The sequence below is a fragment of the Phyllobates terribilis genome, unplaced genomic scaffold (genome assembly GCF_046119375.1).
Source record: "Phyllobates terribilis strain yellow unplaced genomic scaffold, ASM4611937v1 Scaffold_2__4_contigs__length_985480577, whole genome shotgun sequence".
NCBI classification, from domain to species: Eukaryota; Metazoa; Chordata; class Amphibia; order Anura; family Dendrobatidae; genus Phyllobates; species Phyllobates terribilis.
In genome coordinates this window covers 582,055,564-582,071,679 of record NW_027362762.1, presented here as the reverse complement: position 1 = coordinate 582,071,679, position 16,116 = coordinate 582,055,564, and the positions used below count along the sequence as shown (strand labels likewise).

The 16,116-nt window shown below is 45.7% G+C and overlaps 1 protein-coding gene across 1 annotated transcript in view; it reads right to left on the bottom strand.

The window, feature by feature from the left end:
* The window catches only part of TAF11 (TATA-box binding protein associated factor 11), a 42,007-nt gene extending 26,624 nt beyond the window's left edge, over positions 1–15,383 (bottom strand). The window contains exon 1 of the mRNA XM_073666426.1: positions 15,191–15,383. Coding sequence (XP_073522527.1) covers positions 15,191–15,313 — 123 coding nt within the window. The 5' untranslated portion in view covers positions 15,314–15,383. The remainder of the gene's footprint in view (positions 1–15,190) is intronic.
* Between the last annotated feature and the right edge of the window lie 733 nt (positions 15,384–16,116).

Genomic DNA, 16,116 nt, shown 5'->3' with positions numbered 1-16,116 from the left:
ACTCTTCGTACAGACCGACGCCAGTGAGTTTGGCCTCGGTGCTGTACTCAACCAGGTCGACTCGGGGAACCAAGAACACCCCGTGTTGTAATTAAGTCGGAAACTGCTGCCGAGGGAAGTGGCCTATTCCACCATAGGGAAGGAGTGCCTGGCCATTGTATGGGCCCTCAACCGTTTACAGCCTTACTTGTACGGGCGCCCCTACACTGTCGTGACTGACCACAACCCCCTGAGTTGGCTGCACACCATGTCCGGTGCCAACGGAAGGTTGTTACGCTGGAGCCTCACCCTCCAGCAGTACGACTTTACCGTTCAACACCGCAAAGGCAGCGAGCATGGCAATGCCGATGGGTTGTCCCGGCGAGGGGAGCCTCCAGAGATATGCCTGGAGGAGTACCAGAAGGTCCTACCTCCATAGCGCAGTCTAAAAAGGGGGAGGTGTCAGGCAAAATGTATTTTTGTCCTAGCTTTAAAAATGAGAGATGGCTTAAATCTCCACCCCCTGCTCATTTGGAAGGGACATCCATAGAACTGTCCTCTAGCTCTCCCCAAACCTCAGGAATTTTTATACCCGCCATAAAAAAAATCTCAGCCCAAGAGAACAAACATTCTGGCGTAAACTGGAAATTCCCTCTAAGATTCCATTGTTTAACTGCACAAACTTTTAATGTCAATTTTAATAATGCACATGACTGTCACAAACACAGGGACCACATTTTTGAGATGTTCACCTTTTTCTAATTGTGATGGTGTGGTTTTCGTGGCTGGGAGACCACCAGGAGCCTGGGAAATATCTCTATGACGCTCAGAATCTATCATATTTGATATCCATCTTCATGAATATTGGTGACGGCAAACATGATGTCTCCATCTTGGATGTGGGACCACCCCCACACCAAGATATGAAATCTGAAGGATTTCTAGGTCTTATGCAGCTGGGTGGGTTCACAAAACCGAGCCCCCGTGTGAGGTAAATAACAGGGGTGTCTCCCAATGTTTTGGCCCCTTACTAAAAACCAGAGCGGCCATTTTAAGTCATTCTTGCCAGGGACGTCAGACGCATGCACACCTCGCTGCGTGGAAGAATCACATCTAATTTCCGGGGAGCCGTCCCCCCCACAGAGTCTGAGACCATCACCTCGTGGTGCAGGTTTTGCCATTATTTACCCCTTTTATTTTAATAACCGTTTTATGCATATATGTAAATTGTCTCTTTTATATCTTGTATATCTTTTGTAAACACTGCCCACTTTCGGGAGTAAATCATTATTATTTACCAGCTTCGTTCTTCTTGTCCTATGTCGAGCAAACACGTTCCTCACCTGCTAATTCACGTTACCCAACGGGTACCCGATCCACCTGTTAAGCGATCGGTGGTAGCAGTATACCAGTATTTATGTGATATTGTGGTTTGAGGGTGGGAGAACGGAGGTATATATATATACGTTCCTGGAAGGAACTGGTGGTATATATACGTCCTGTCACATCACGTGCTACAATAGTCGACATAAATTAGAGCAGCTGCGCCTGTGCTTATCCTCAGTCAATACCGTGTTTGACCAGCAGGATAAGGGGGCGCCAGAGGGCTGCAAGGTCTGACAAAGTGGTGGTTTTCCTGACATATACCTTTACAGTTTTTGCTCCACTAATCCTTAGCCATCCCCAATCCCCTAAATTCTCCAAACAAATAATTATCTCACCTTCCTTCTTATCCTCCCACATTACCTCATCTGCAGACCTGCTCCTCAACCCCACATCCCTCCTACTAAAACACAAAGCAAGCCGGCCACTCTTCTTCTGCTCACTGCTGGTGACATATCTCCCAAACCTGGTCCTTCACAGTTGATGATAACTCCACTAAATCTCCCTCCTATAAAACTCACCAACTACTAGAAAATACCACAATCCCTACAACATGAAACCAATTTCTTTGACCCCCACTCTGCCACACCCTTTCTCTGGAGTGCTTTGAAATGCCCATTCCATCCGCAATAATCTCCACGTCTTCCACCTCTCGCAATTCATCCTTCCTGAGCATCACTGAAACATGGCAGACACCCACCGATACGACCTCCCTTGCTGCGCTGCGTAACGGTACAGTGGACATCACTTAACTCACACTCCTCGTCTTGGCAATAGACAAGATTGAGGAGTGGGTTTTCTCCTAACAACTGCACCTTCAACCCAATCCCACTTCTACCCTACCTTCTTTTGAAGTGTGTTCTGTCCATATCTACTCTTCCTCCAACCTCCAAGTGGCCATTATATACTGACCCCGGGGCCCGGCCACTGGCTTTATTGACCACTTTTCTATCTAGCTACTACACTTCCTCTCTGCTGACATTCCCACCATCATGGATGACTTCAACATCTCTACTGACACCTGCCAGTCTGCAGCCTCCAAACTCCTCTCACTCGTTTCATCCTTTGGATGGCTGAGGAGGACCACTGTGTAAGACCAGACAGCTGGACATACACTAGACCTTATCTTCGCCCACGTCTGCTCTCTATCTAACCTCCTCTCCCCCTATCTGACCACCATCTACTCATTTTCACATCCCTGTCCTCCCTACCTGCCCCCCCAATGTCCAGCAACTAGTGCAACCCTGTGGAAACATTGCACACCTAGACTTCCACACGCTCTCTGACTCTATTCTACCACTATACTCCATATCCTCAATCCATGACAGAGACAGTGCCACCGTTTTCTACAATGACACACTCCCATCAGCTATTGACTTGGTCACCCCTCATGCATGGCAGGGCGTGACAAATCAATACAACTCTGGCACAACAACCTCACAAAAAAAGCTTTAGCAAGCTTCCAGGGTTGCGGAGTGGCGCTGGAAGAAAACGCACTCAAAAGGAAAACTTCACCGCATTCAAACAAGCAACTTTCACATTCAAGCAGGGTTGTGGAGTTGGAGTCTATGTCCCTTTTGGTGGAGCCGGAATCGGTATAAAATGGACCGACTCCAACTCCTAAAATATATAATAAATTGGGTACAGTAGTTCAATGCAGTTTGTGGGGAATATTTTTTTTTCAATTTGGGAAAGTTATGAAATATCCTATAAACATCTGTCCTATTCCTGATATAAGGGTCCAGACTTTTAGCTGAGATGAATCTGTGCTACAGTAAATTTATCACTTAAACATGAGCCATGTATGAGGGAGTCGGTGTCATGGAAATTGAGGAGTCGGAGTCTTGGCTTAGACTCCACAGCCCTGCATTCAAGTCGACCCTCACCGCTGCTAAACAAGACTACTTCACCACCCTTGTATCGTCTTTATCCCACAACCCGACAGCTATTAAATACTTTTAACCCCTTTATGACCTTGGACGTACGAGTACGTCCAAGGTCATATCCTTGCACTCCATGTGGGCTCCAGCGCTGAGCCCGCATGTTTTCCGGGCACATGACAGCTGATCTGATGTTAACATGTTAAATGCGCTGTCAATCTCTGACAGCAGCATTTAACATCGCTGCGCCGGAAATGCATTACTAGTCCCGCCCATGTTACATGACTGCGGGTCGTGGATGGGTTGGCATGACAAACCGGGGTCTGCAGGAGACCCCTGTGGTGGTCATTGCCGGGATGCTATGAGCGCTGCCCAGCGGTCGGCATTCATACAAAGTAAGCATTTTTCCTACACACAGCAAGGCTAAAAGCGTGCTGTGCGTAACACAGGTCATCAGACGATCACAGCTTCTAGTCATCCAAGGAGACTACTGAAGCAGGTAAAATTTAAAAAAAAAAAAAAATTATATATATATATATATTTTATGTCAGCTCGGCGCGCAAAAAATAAGCCCTCACCCAGCCCCAGATCACGGAAAATGTCACTTTTTTTAATTTAGATTTTTATTCACCACTTAAATAAAAAAAGAAGCTATACATGTTGGGTATCTACAAACTCGTAATGACCTGGAGACTTATAATGGCAGGTCAGTTTTAGAGTTTTAGCATTTAGTGAACATGGTAAAAAAAAGAAAAAGAAAAAATAAATAAAAAAAATATATATATATTATATACAGTACAGACCAAAAGTTTGGACACACCTTGTCATTTAAAGATTTTTCTGTATTTTCATGACTATGAAAATTGTACATTCACACTGAAGGCATCAAAACTATGAATTAACACATGTGGAATTATTTAGTTAACAAAAAAGTGTGAAACAACTGAAAATATGTCTTATATTCTAGGTTCTTCAAAGTAGCCACCTTTTGCTTTGATGACTGCTCTGCACACTCTTGGCATTCTCTTGATGAGCTTCAAGAGGTAGTCACCGGAAATGGTTTTCACTTCCCAGGTGTGCCCTGTCCGGTTTAATAAGTGGGATTTCTTGCCTTATAAATGGGGTTGGGACCATCAGTTGTGGTGTGCATAAGTCTGGTGGATACACAGCTGATAGTCCTACTGAATAGACTATTAGAATTTGTATTACGGCGAGAAAAAAAGCAGCTAAGTAAAGAAAAACGAGTGGCCATCATTACTTTAAGAAATGAAGGTCAGTCTGAAAAATTGGGAAAACTTTGAAAGTGTCCCAAGTGCAGTTGCAAAAACCATCAAGCGCTACAAAGAAACTGGCTCACATGAGGACCGCCCCAGGAAAGGAAGACCAAGAGTCACCTCTGCTTCTGAGGATAAGTTTATCAGAGTCACCAGCTTCAGAAATCGCAGGTTAACAGCAGCTCAGATTAGAGACCAGGTCAATGCCACACAGAGTTCTAGCAGCAGACACATCTCTTCAACAACTGTTAAGAGGAGACTTTGTGCAGCAGGCCTTCATGGTAAAATAGCTGCTAGGAAACCACTGCTAAGGACAGGCAACAAGCAGAAGAGACTTGTTTGGACTAAAGAACACAAGGAATGGACATTAGACCAGTGGAAATCTGTGCTTTGGTCTGATGAGTCCAAATTTGAGATCTTTGGTTCCAACCACCGTCTTTGTGCGACGCAGAAAAGGTGAACAGATGGACTCTACATGCCTGGTTCCCACCGTGAAGCATGGAGGAGGAGGTGTGATGGTGTGGGGGTGCTTTGCTAGTGACACTGCTGGGGATTTATTCAAAATTGAAGGCATACTGAACCAGCTTCGCTACCACAGCATCTTGCAGCAGCATGCTATTCCATCCGGTTTGCGTGTAGTTGGACCATCATTTATTTTTCAACAGGACAATGACACCAAACACACCTCCAGGCTGTGTAAGGGCTATTTGACCACGAAGGAGAGTGATGGGGTGCTACGCCAGATGACCTGGCCTCCACAGTCACCAGACCTGAACCCAATCGAGATGGTTTGGGGTAAGCTGGACCGCAGAGTGAAGGCAAAAGGGCCAACAAGTGCTTAGCATCTCTGGGAACTCCTTCAAGATTGTTGGAAGACCATTTCCAGTGACTACCTTTTGAAGCTCATCAAGAGAATGCCAAGAGTGTGCAAAGCAGTCATAAAAGCAAAAGGTGGCTACTTTGAAGAACCTAGAATATAAGACATATTTTCAGAGGTTTCACACATTTTTGTTAAGTATATAATTCCACATGTGTTAATTCATAGTTTTGATGCCTTCAGTGTGAATGTACAATTTTCATAGTCATGAAAATACAGAAAAATCTTTAAATGAGAAGGTGCGTCCAAACTTTTAGTCTGTACTGATATCTATCTATCATTGGAATTGCACTTTTTTTGCAAGATCACCACACTTGGAATTTTTTATCCGATTTTCCAGTACACGATATGGTAAAACCATTGGTGTCGTTCAAAAGTACGACTTGTCCCACAAAAAAAAAAAAACAAGCCCTCAAATGGCCATATTGACAAATAAAAAAAAAAAAAAAGTTATGGCTTTGGGAAGACAGGGAGCAAATAACGAAAACGTAAAAACCCAAGGTCGCAAAGGGGTTAAAGATGTTGTCCATTACCTTGTCATTGATGACATATCTTTGGAGAGGTTATTAATCAGCTGTCACCAGTGTCCCTGTGATGTGCAGGAGAGAGGGGATGTACATGAGGGAAGTGGCATAGTGAATAAAAAATACTATACTACATTTCTAATTGGAGGTGTTTGCCAATATTATTAATACTACACCTACTACATATTGGGATAGGATCTTGGAGATGGGAATACCCCTTTAAGCCTTTCCTAGTAACTATAACAAGGAGAAAGCCCCATAAACAAGGTGAACACTCACCACCAGCTGTCCCAGATTCGGAGGCTGGACCAAATCACAAGACTATTCCTCTCTGGAAGCTTATGTGACTGCCGGCTGCTGTTCCTCCCTCATACACGGGAAGGAGACCAGAAGCAAAAGAGCTCTTACTGCGGTCAGATCACATTTAAAATGGGGGACCAGCTAGAGCTCAGGGACACATCCTCCGGCAAGCTAGTCATCAGGGCACACCAGTTTCAGAGCCCCCTGCATATGCAGAGACTGGTACAAGATGATAGCTGGGAACATGCTGGAAGACATGGGTCTCCACTACTACATCATCTTCCTTTTTTCACCGGCGTGCATCTTAGGGCACGATTTCCTGGATAACGTCCTGCACAACCGGGATGTGCGGCCGCCAGAAGGCAATGGTGCCAACACACGGGCGAGAGCAGCAGCTGAACGGGCCCCCTTGGACCCACGGCGGCGCTTCCAGGTCCCTGACGCCGGCCGCAGCAGAGACTGTGCCCTGTTGGAAACTGACAGGCCAGGGTCTGGGAATAATCTTCTCTTCTTTCTTCTGCTGTAGTTTTAAACAAGGTTCCCCCTCAAGGACAGGAAACCAACTGAGGTGGTGGAGAGGCGCCGCCATTTTATTCTTTAAGTTTCCTGTCCTTGAAGGGCGGATCCCCTCTCTCGTTGTGGTGCTGTCATTGGGGATAGGAAAATTTTAATATTTAACGCCTTAATGACCAGGCCATTTTCCGTTTTCTGTTCCACTTCTTCCCAGACCCGTAACTTTTCTTATTTTTCGGTCAATATGGCAATGTGAAGACTTATTTTTTTGCGGGACAAGTTGTGCGTTTGAATGACATCACTGGTTTTACCATATAGTGTACTGGAAAATGGGAAAAAATTCCAAGTGCGGTGAAATTGCAAAAAAAAAATAAATAAAAATGCAATTCAACACGTTTTTTTTTTACCACATTCACTGAATGCTAAAACTGACCTGTGATTATCCAGGTCATTACGAGTTCGTAGACACCAAGCAAGTATAGACTCTAGAGGCGCCATTTTCCGAGGCCTGTAGCGTCTCCATTTTTCGGGATCTGGGACCGGATGAGGGCTAAATTTTTTTTTTTTTAATGCGCAGAGCAGATGTTTTTATTTATACAATTTTTTGGGTAGATTTAATGTTTTGTTCGCACGTTATTGCATTGTTGCGTCGACCAAAAAAAAAGTAATTCTGACTTTTTGAATTTTTTTCTTGTTACGCCGTTTACCGATCGGATTAATTATTTTTTATATTGATAGCCAGAATTGCCCGATCTATGTGCACGCAAAGCATTTTTGATGCGTTTTCGCGGCGGCTTTCCCACCGCGGAAACGCTTGTTAATAGGTCTGCCATGCATAGCAAAGCTAATACAGATGTTTATCTGGAAATTTCAGCTCCGGATTCCCATTGCGATAAAAAAAACGCAGCATGACCATTTTGCGGGCGTTTCTGCTGTGAATTAGCGCCCATTGACTAGCATTGAAAAGCAGCACACCCGCAGGTATATGTGGATTTGCTGCGTTTCAATTTAAATCAATGGCCGCGAATTTGCGGCAGAAACGCGGTGCGGGTGGTACCTGGGTTGGAGAGGAGGACTACAACTCCTCTCATCTGACCGCCACTACCGCTGATAATAGCGAGAGCGGCGTGGCTGGGAGGAGCTGTGGTCTTCTCAGCCAATCCAGCTACCATGTGGTGTAAAAAAAAAAAAAAACACACACTTATACTCACCTGTCCGGCGGCCCCTGGTGTCCTCCTAGTCCCCGACGGCGTGCCTCTTCCCCCTTCGGTATACTGCGGGGAGAGGGCTCGTTCCCCGTAGTGTACTGAGCTGCCAGGACCTGCAGTGATGTCAGCGATCAGCCGATTCCCAAGGTGAGGTCACGTGAGCAACCTTCAGAAGAAAGTTTCCAAGGTGGTGGCTGTGAGCTCACCAGGGCTTATCAGCTGATCTTCAGATGATGAACCTCAGTGACCTCTTGAAGCAGCATGTATACTGACAGGGGCGATTTGCTGATGTCACTGCTGTAGAAGTGACAGGGATCGTCGTGGGACACTCGTTGGCCGTGATCGTGGACTATGTTGTTGATGGCGGACACGTGAGGAATATGGTTGCTGCTTTTCTTTTCTCTTCGTTTTTTTTCAGGAGATCGAGGGATTCGGGGACTGAGAGGGTAATAAAAATGGTAGAACCGTGTGTTTATTTCATTAAAATACTTTATTTTGGCCGTGTTTTTATTCAAAAGACGGCAATTACTTTACTACGCAGTTAGTAATGGGGGTGTCTTATAGCCTTGTATTGGCGGCTGACGTGATCCCCCAACCCCATTGCTACAGGGCAGTGGGAAGAGCGGAGGCTAAGAGCCAGATTTGGCGCATCTTACGGATGCACCATTTCTGGGACTGCTGAGGGGTGATATTAATAACCGCGGAGGGGGCTAGTATCCGTGGCCCCTTTCCTGGCTATAATATCAGCCCGCAGGTGTCTAGTTTAGCCTTTTCTCGTTCGATTTTATAGGGGAACCCCACGTTAATTTTTTTCTAGGGTCCCCCTGTAATCTAGCCAGTAAAGGCTAAACAAACAGCTGTGGGCTGATATTAATAGCCAGGGAACATTGTTGGCTAATGGCCCCTTCCCCAGCTACTAATATCAGCCCCCAGCGGTTGGCTTTCCCACTGCTGGTTATAAAAATGACGTTGGAGCTCAGCCATTTTAGACTGTGTGCCCATGATCCAGATGTAGCAGCCCTTTGGACGCATATTTTTTGCTGCGTCCAAAACGTTGCATTCTATTGAACGCAGGTAAATCCACGTGTTCACTAAACCATGAGGATTTAGTCAATACTTTCTAGTGGTCAAATTTTTGTTGCAGACACTAGCGACTCCACAAGAGAATTTGACATGCTGCGGTCCTGAAAGACTTATCTGCAGTATGTCAATTTCTGTAGCGTACACGCTAGTTTCCGCTGCAGATTTTGACCGACTGAAGGGTCATTATATGTGGTGGATTCACATGTACCGACAACAAAAGTGCGACATTAGAGCACGGCGTTTTGGACGCAACAAAAATACGCTGCGCCCAAATCGCTGCTAAGTGCTGATCGGGGGGGTGACATAGTGGCTAACGAACCAGCTGTGAGACGTTAATTATGGTCAGGAATCATGTTTGCAAATGACACCTTCCCAGGCTAAAAATACCAGCTCACAGCAGCCGCATAAATTACATGAATAGAAATGCTAATGAAGATTGAGTGAATGGGACTAGCTGACACATAGCTCTTTTGTTTGGTTATGACAAGGTGTCAATCAGATTTTTTCATAACCAAACCTAAATAAAGTAAAGAGTTAAATACACAGACAGTAAACACTTTATTTGAAATACAACAGACATTCTTTAATCAAATTAACCAATCTACTCACCCCAGTTCTGACGGTAATCCTAGGTCACCAAATACTTTTTGGAGCTAAATAAAGTTATTCATTGATGTACAAAAACGCTTAAAAAAAAAAACCCAGCATTTTTCCTGCCAAGGAGATGCAGAAACGCACAGGAAATTTCCGCTTCAAATGAGTACTGTGCGCACATAGCCTCTGAACGCAGCGATACCAAATGTATGTATGTGTGGTTTTTTTTAATTTTATTTAGAATGGGACTGGTACTGGATCTAAATGAGCAGCTGGCAACCCTGAGATTGATAGACAATATGGAAAGGAGCCTGCTGCGCACTGAGCAGCTGCTCACTGGGGTAGATGTGGGGGAGAGCGGTAGTATGGAGCTGCAGGTGTAGCAGCTAGCTGGGTGACAGTTACAAGGGTGGGGGGGGGGGTAGAGGGAACAGTGCCAGGGAAGCTAGTCCTGATCTGGCACACCCCAATAAGTTTGCAACGTTGGCAGATGAGGGGGGTGCCAATGCAGGGGTAGCACTGCAGCAGCAAGGAATGTCTTCTGAAAGCCGGAGGAGTGTCAGCTCCAGTAAAGAGGGAAATAAGAGAGCAGGGCAGGCCAGGCAGGTGCTGGTAGTGGGGGAACTCAATTATTAGGGGAACAGATAGGGCAATCTGTCACAAAGACAGGGATCGTCAAACAGTGGAGTACCACAGGGGTCAGTATTGGGCCCACTTCTTTTTAACATATTTATTAATGACCTTGTAGGGGGCATAAAGAGTAGTATTTCAGTATTTGCAGATGACACTAAACTCTGCACGGTAATTAATACAGAGGAGGACAATTTTATATTACAGGAGGCTTTATGTAAACTAGAAGCTTGGGCTGATAAATGGCAAATGAGCTTTAATGGGGATAAATGTAAGGTAATGCACTTGGGCAGAGGAAATAAAATGTATAATTATATGCTTAATTGTAAAACACTGGGCAAAACAGTAACTGAAAAAGACCTGGGTGTATTGGTGGACAACAAGCTCATGTTTAGTGGCCAGTGTCAGGCAGCTGCTACAAAGGCAAATAAAATAATGGGATGCATTAAAAGAGGCATAAATGCTTATGAGGAGAACATAATTTTACCTCTATACAAGTCACTAGGGTGACCACACTTAGAATACTGTGTACAGTTCTGGTCTCCGGTGTATAAGAAAGACATAGCTGAACTAGAGTGGGTGCAGAGAAGAACGACCAAGGTTATTAGAGGACTGGGGGGGGGTCTGCAATACCAAGACAGCTTATTACACTTGGGGTTATTTAGTTTGGAAAAACGAAGGCTTAGGGGTGATCTTATTACTATGTACAAGTATATGAGGGGACAGCACAAAGACCTTTCTACTGATCTTTTTACTCGGAGGCCTGAGACGGGGGACAAGGGGGCATCTTCTACGTCTGGAGGAAAGAAGGTTTAATCATAATCACAGACGGAGCAGTAAGAGCAGTGAGACTATGGAACTCTCTGCCGCAGGATGTTGTAATGAGTGATTCTCTATTAAAATTTAAGAAGGGCCTGGATGCCTTTCTTGAAAAGTATATTACAGGTTATATATACTAGATTCCTTGATAGGGCGTTGATCCAGGGAACTAGTCTGATTGTTGTATGGAGTCAGGAAGGAATTTTTTTCCCCAATGTGGAGCTTAGTGTTTGCCACATGTTTTTTTTGCCTTCCTCTGGATCAACATGTCAGGTTATGGGTTGAACTTGATGGACTACAGGCTGATCCAACTTTGATGTAATGTCCTTAAAACAAGTCAAAATGAGGCTCAGTATTGTGTGTAGCCTCCACGTGCCTGTATGACCTCCCTACAACGCCTGGGCATGCTCCTGATGAGGTTGCGGATGGTCTCCTGTGGGATCTCCTCCCAGACCTGGACTAAATCATCCGCCAACTCCTGGACAGTCTGTGGTGCAACGTGACGTTGGTGGAAAGAGCGAGACATGATGTCCCAGATGTGCTCAATCGGATTCAGGTCTGGGGAACGGGCGGGCCAGTCCATAGCTTCCATGCCTTCATCTTGCAGGAACTGCTGACACACTCCAGCCACATGAGGTCTGGCATTGTCCTGCATTAGGAGGAACCCAGGGCCAACCGCACCAGCATATGGTCTCACAAGGGGTCTGAGGATCTTTTCTCGGTACCTAATGGCAGTCAGGCTACCTCTGGCGAGCACATGGAGGGCTGTGCGGCCCTCCAAAGAAATGCCACCCCACAACATTACTGAGCCACTGCCAAACCGGTCATGCTGAAGGATGTTGCAGGCAGCAGATCGCTCTCCATGGCGTCTCCAGACTCTGTCACGTCTGTCACATGTGCTCAGTGTGAACCTGCTTTCATCTGTGAAGAGCACAGGGCGCCAGTGGCGACTTTGCCAATCCTGGTTTTCTGTGGGAAAATGCCAAGCGTCCTGCACGGTGTTGGGCTGTGAGCACAACCCCCATCTGTGGACGTCGGGCCCTCATACCACCCTCATGGAGTCGGTTTCTAATCGTTTGTGCAGACACATGCACATTTGTGGCCAACTGGAGGTCATTTTGCAGTGCTCCTCCTATTCCTCCTTGCACAAAGAAGGCGGTAACAGTCCTGCTGCTGGGTTGTTGCCCTCCTATGGCTCCCTCCACATCTCCTGGTATCTGCTCCATGCTCTGGACACTGTGCTGACAGACACAGCTACCCTTCTTGCCACAGCTCACACTGATGTGCCATCCTGGATGAACTGCACTACCTGAGCAACTTCTGTGAGTTGTACTGTAGACACCGCCTCATGCTACTGTACCTTTAGGGGTGAGAGCAATGGCAAAATGAAAAAGTGACCAAAACAACAGCCTAAAAGGATGAAAACAGAGAAATGGTCTGTGGTCACCTCCTGCAGAACCACTACTTTATAGGGGGTGTCTTGCTAATGGCCTATCGTTTCTACCAGTTGTCTGTTCCATTTGCACAACAGCAGGAGAAATTGATTCACAATCAGTGTTGCTTCATAACTGGACAGGTAGATTTCACAGAAGTGTTATTGACTTGGAGTTACTTTGCGTTGTTTAAGTGTTCCCTTTATTTTTTTGAGCAGTGTGTATATAATTTTTTTTTTTTTTAATTATTAAATAATGATTTTGCATTGCAGGGTATTGGGTCTGTCAATCAGACACAGGCAAGAAGTGTGTCAGGCCACCATACCTGGGTGACCCCTCAGGCATTTTTCAGCATGGTATCACCATGGAGACTATCAACATGACCCAATTGAGTTGTGCCCATGGGAGCAGAGAGGGAGCCACCTCACTCTGTAAACAGATCGATGCCGCTGTCCCTATTAACAGCGACATCAGAGGGGTTAAACACCCATGATCGGCGCTAGCACCAATTGTGGGCGTTACTGCAGGGTGTCAGCTATGATGTATAGCTGACACGTTTGCCAACTCTGCATGTGAGCCGGGATGATCGTTGTGCTGTATATGCACAGTGGTTCACGGAACGCACTTCCTTCTGAGCTGTACATATCGTAAAGAGGGTTAAGTTAGAAAAAAAATAAAAAAATTGTCCCCAGAAGGTGGACAACCCATTCAACTACTTCTTGACTGCCCATAGATGATAAATGTCCAGGTGGTTGTGTTCCAATCTACAGTGATGTTCTATAACGTTACTGCATAGTAGAGCAGCTCCCTGCGAAGGCATTCCGGAGCGCGCGTCGGGGCGGACAAGCAGGTCTTATTGAGCATCCACACACGGTAATGCATTGTTTAGATTGACGAGGTATAATTCTACTCTCTGACACCACTATCATTATGCATGGTTTACCATTGTTACTGACCAAGTGGTCTTATGATATCTATTGTCATGTGTGGTAGTTGAAATATGTTATGGCTTATTACTGTCATGTATTAGGTTAAATACTGAGTCTGGCTAGCCATCGTTATAATTTTGCTCCTGACCTGTGCGTCTCATGCACATGTATTACATCCCCCAGTATGCTGTGACTATTTTCAATAATAAATTTGATACTTTTTTCACTTAAAAACTGGACTTTATGGATCATTTTTTTCTCCCTTCCTTTCCCATAGTAGAGCAGCTGTAAGACACATCCAGACTGCATATAGAGAAAGCAGAGATTTATTACAGTCTCTGCCTTCCTGAACAATCTATGCACAGCGCTGAACCAGTGCGGTGTATGCAGCAATATGAAGCATTGTTCTCCGGACACAGCAGCAATGTGAACTCTGGCTCTACTGACTGAGCAGAAGCTGCTGGGTCCTAGAACACTCCACTCTGCTATATAGCCAGGAGGCTACAGTTCTTTAAAGGGGTTGTCCACTACTTATTATCCCCTCCTCAATGGATTCCCCTGGGGCCCATAAGTGTCTTTGTAATTACCTTTTGTTGCAGGTTCTGCCTGTGAGCGGCGCTATCACTGGCCGCTCACAGGCATCACGTGATCCCCGGCTCCGGCCAGCTCTGACATCCGCTGACGTCACAACAAGTCCATGCTGCAGCCGAGGGTCCCTATTCTGCGTTCCTCGGTGAGTGATTGGCTGTGGACGGGGGTACCCCACGCGTAACACCCGTCATCCACCCCGCGCTCTCCCTCTCCTCGTTCATCAGGAAAGAGAGAGGTGCATGCTGGGGGTGACATGTGGGGTAACCATGCCCACAGCCCATCAGCCACCGCATCACTGATGTCACGCCTCACTTGACGTGACATCAGTGGCAGGTCACGTGATGCCTTGCGAGCGGCCAGCTGTAGCGCCACTCACAGGCAGAACCTACAACAGAAGGTAATTACAACGACACTTATGGGCCCCGTGGAGATACATTGCGGGCATAATAAAAAGTTGTGGCCAACTTCTTTAACTTACAATACTTGCTTATACAGACTTCATTGTATCCACTGGGGCTCACAATCTGAATGCAAAATTAGAATGTCATGTTTAGAGACAATGCCTGTAACTGGGGATTATATCAGCCCCATTATAGGGAAAATAACAAAAAAAGGGATTTAAATATTGAAATGCCCTTTAAGAAGGTCTTATGGGGGACATAATGTGAACTAAATGAAAAATAACTAAAAAGCAGTTGGGAGAAAAAAAAAAAAAAAGGGAGCGCCAGTCCAGATCACTGATACTAGCCCCCTCCCCCCAAAAAAGCCAGTTTGTTACATAACAATAATTACAAAAATTGGAACAAGTTTTCAAGAGTATTTTAGTGGTGCTTTGTGATCCACAAAATAGATGAAGAGTAAAATATGAAAAAAAACACATTTCCTTTATTCTCACACTGATATCTCCGATATCTGTAAAAAAAAGGGATCTTAAATTATAAAAGTTAGGCTCCATGTGTCACAAAAAAGGAAAAATTATTTGAATATCCAAACAAGATTTTTTTTTTGCTGCATGTAAGAAACAAAACCCTGAAAATGTGCAGGTAAACGCCATTTTGCTGTCTGTCCATACACCCCAGTAGGGGCACACGGATGGATGGACTGATAAGGCTTACTGCACACACACATGGCTGCTGCAGAGGCTCCGCCCACAGGTGCCAGCTCCCCGCTCACCTCCTGCTCCTCCTGCTCCTCTAGTTTAATGCGCTGCTGCTGCTGCTGCTGCTGCTGCTCCCCAACATCTTCGGATAACCCTTTCTCTTCCTGGAATGATGTTACAGAGTCTGCGTCCTCCATGTTTGTTTCCACACCCACGTCCGGTATTAAACAGGCGCGCTGACTGATTGGTCGCCTGGATCTGACGTCACCTACCGTTGACCAAATGAAGCGGCAGGTGGGAGGGGCAGAGTCTCTGCCGCTGCCTGAGCCTTTGTGCTGTGACGTCATGGCGCCTCACGTATTGATGGAAGATGTGCGGCAATAACCCACGGCATTACGTCATGGAGCTTCTTTATACAGTCTGTGGCTTATGGAGCCCTGAATGTTCCTTCATGTGACATCTGCAATGCAAATAAATCAGGAGTAGCGACTAATACGCAGACAGCTGATTACTGAGGGAATGCTTCAGGGGAAACTGGAGTTTATTACAGCACCAGCCAAGCATAGGAGACCATGCAATCACCACATTACATCCGATCGCTGAGTAGAAAAGCATTGCACAAACTGCACTGTGGGATCTGACTCTTTGGAGCGTGTAGCCTGAAATCCACATTTAACCACTTAAGGACTGAGCCACTTTGTAGGTTAATGACCAGGCTAATTCTTAGGCTATGTGCCCACGTTGCATTTATGAAGCAGAAAATTTCTGCTTCATTTCTGCAAGTCCTTTCCCGGAAAAACGCATGTGGAATTCCGCACGCGTTTATCGCGCATTTTTCGCGCGTTTATCACGCGTTTTCCACATGCGGAATTGCCTTGCGTTTTTTATGCATTGGACAAAGGCAATTCTGCTTGCGGAAACGCAAAATTAAATGACATGCTGCGGATTTTTGAACGCAGCATAAACGCTGCGGAAAAATCCGCAGCATGTGCATAGAACT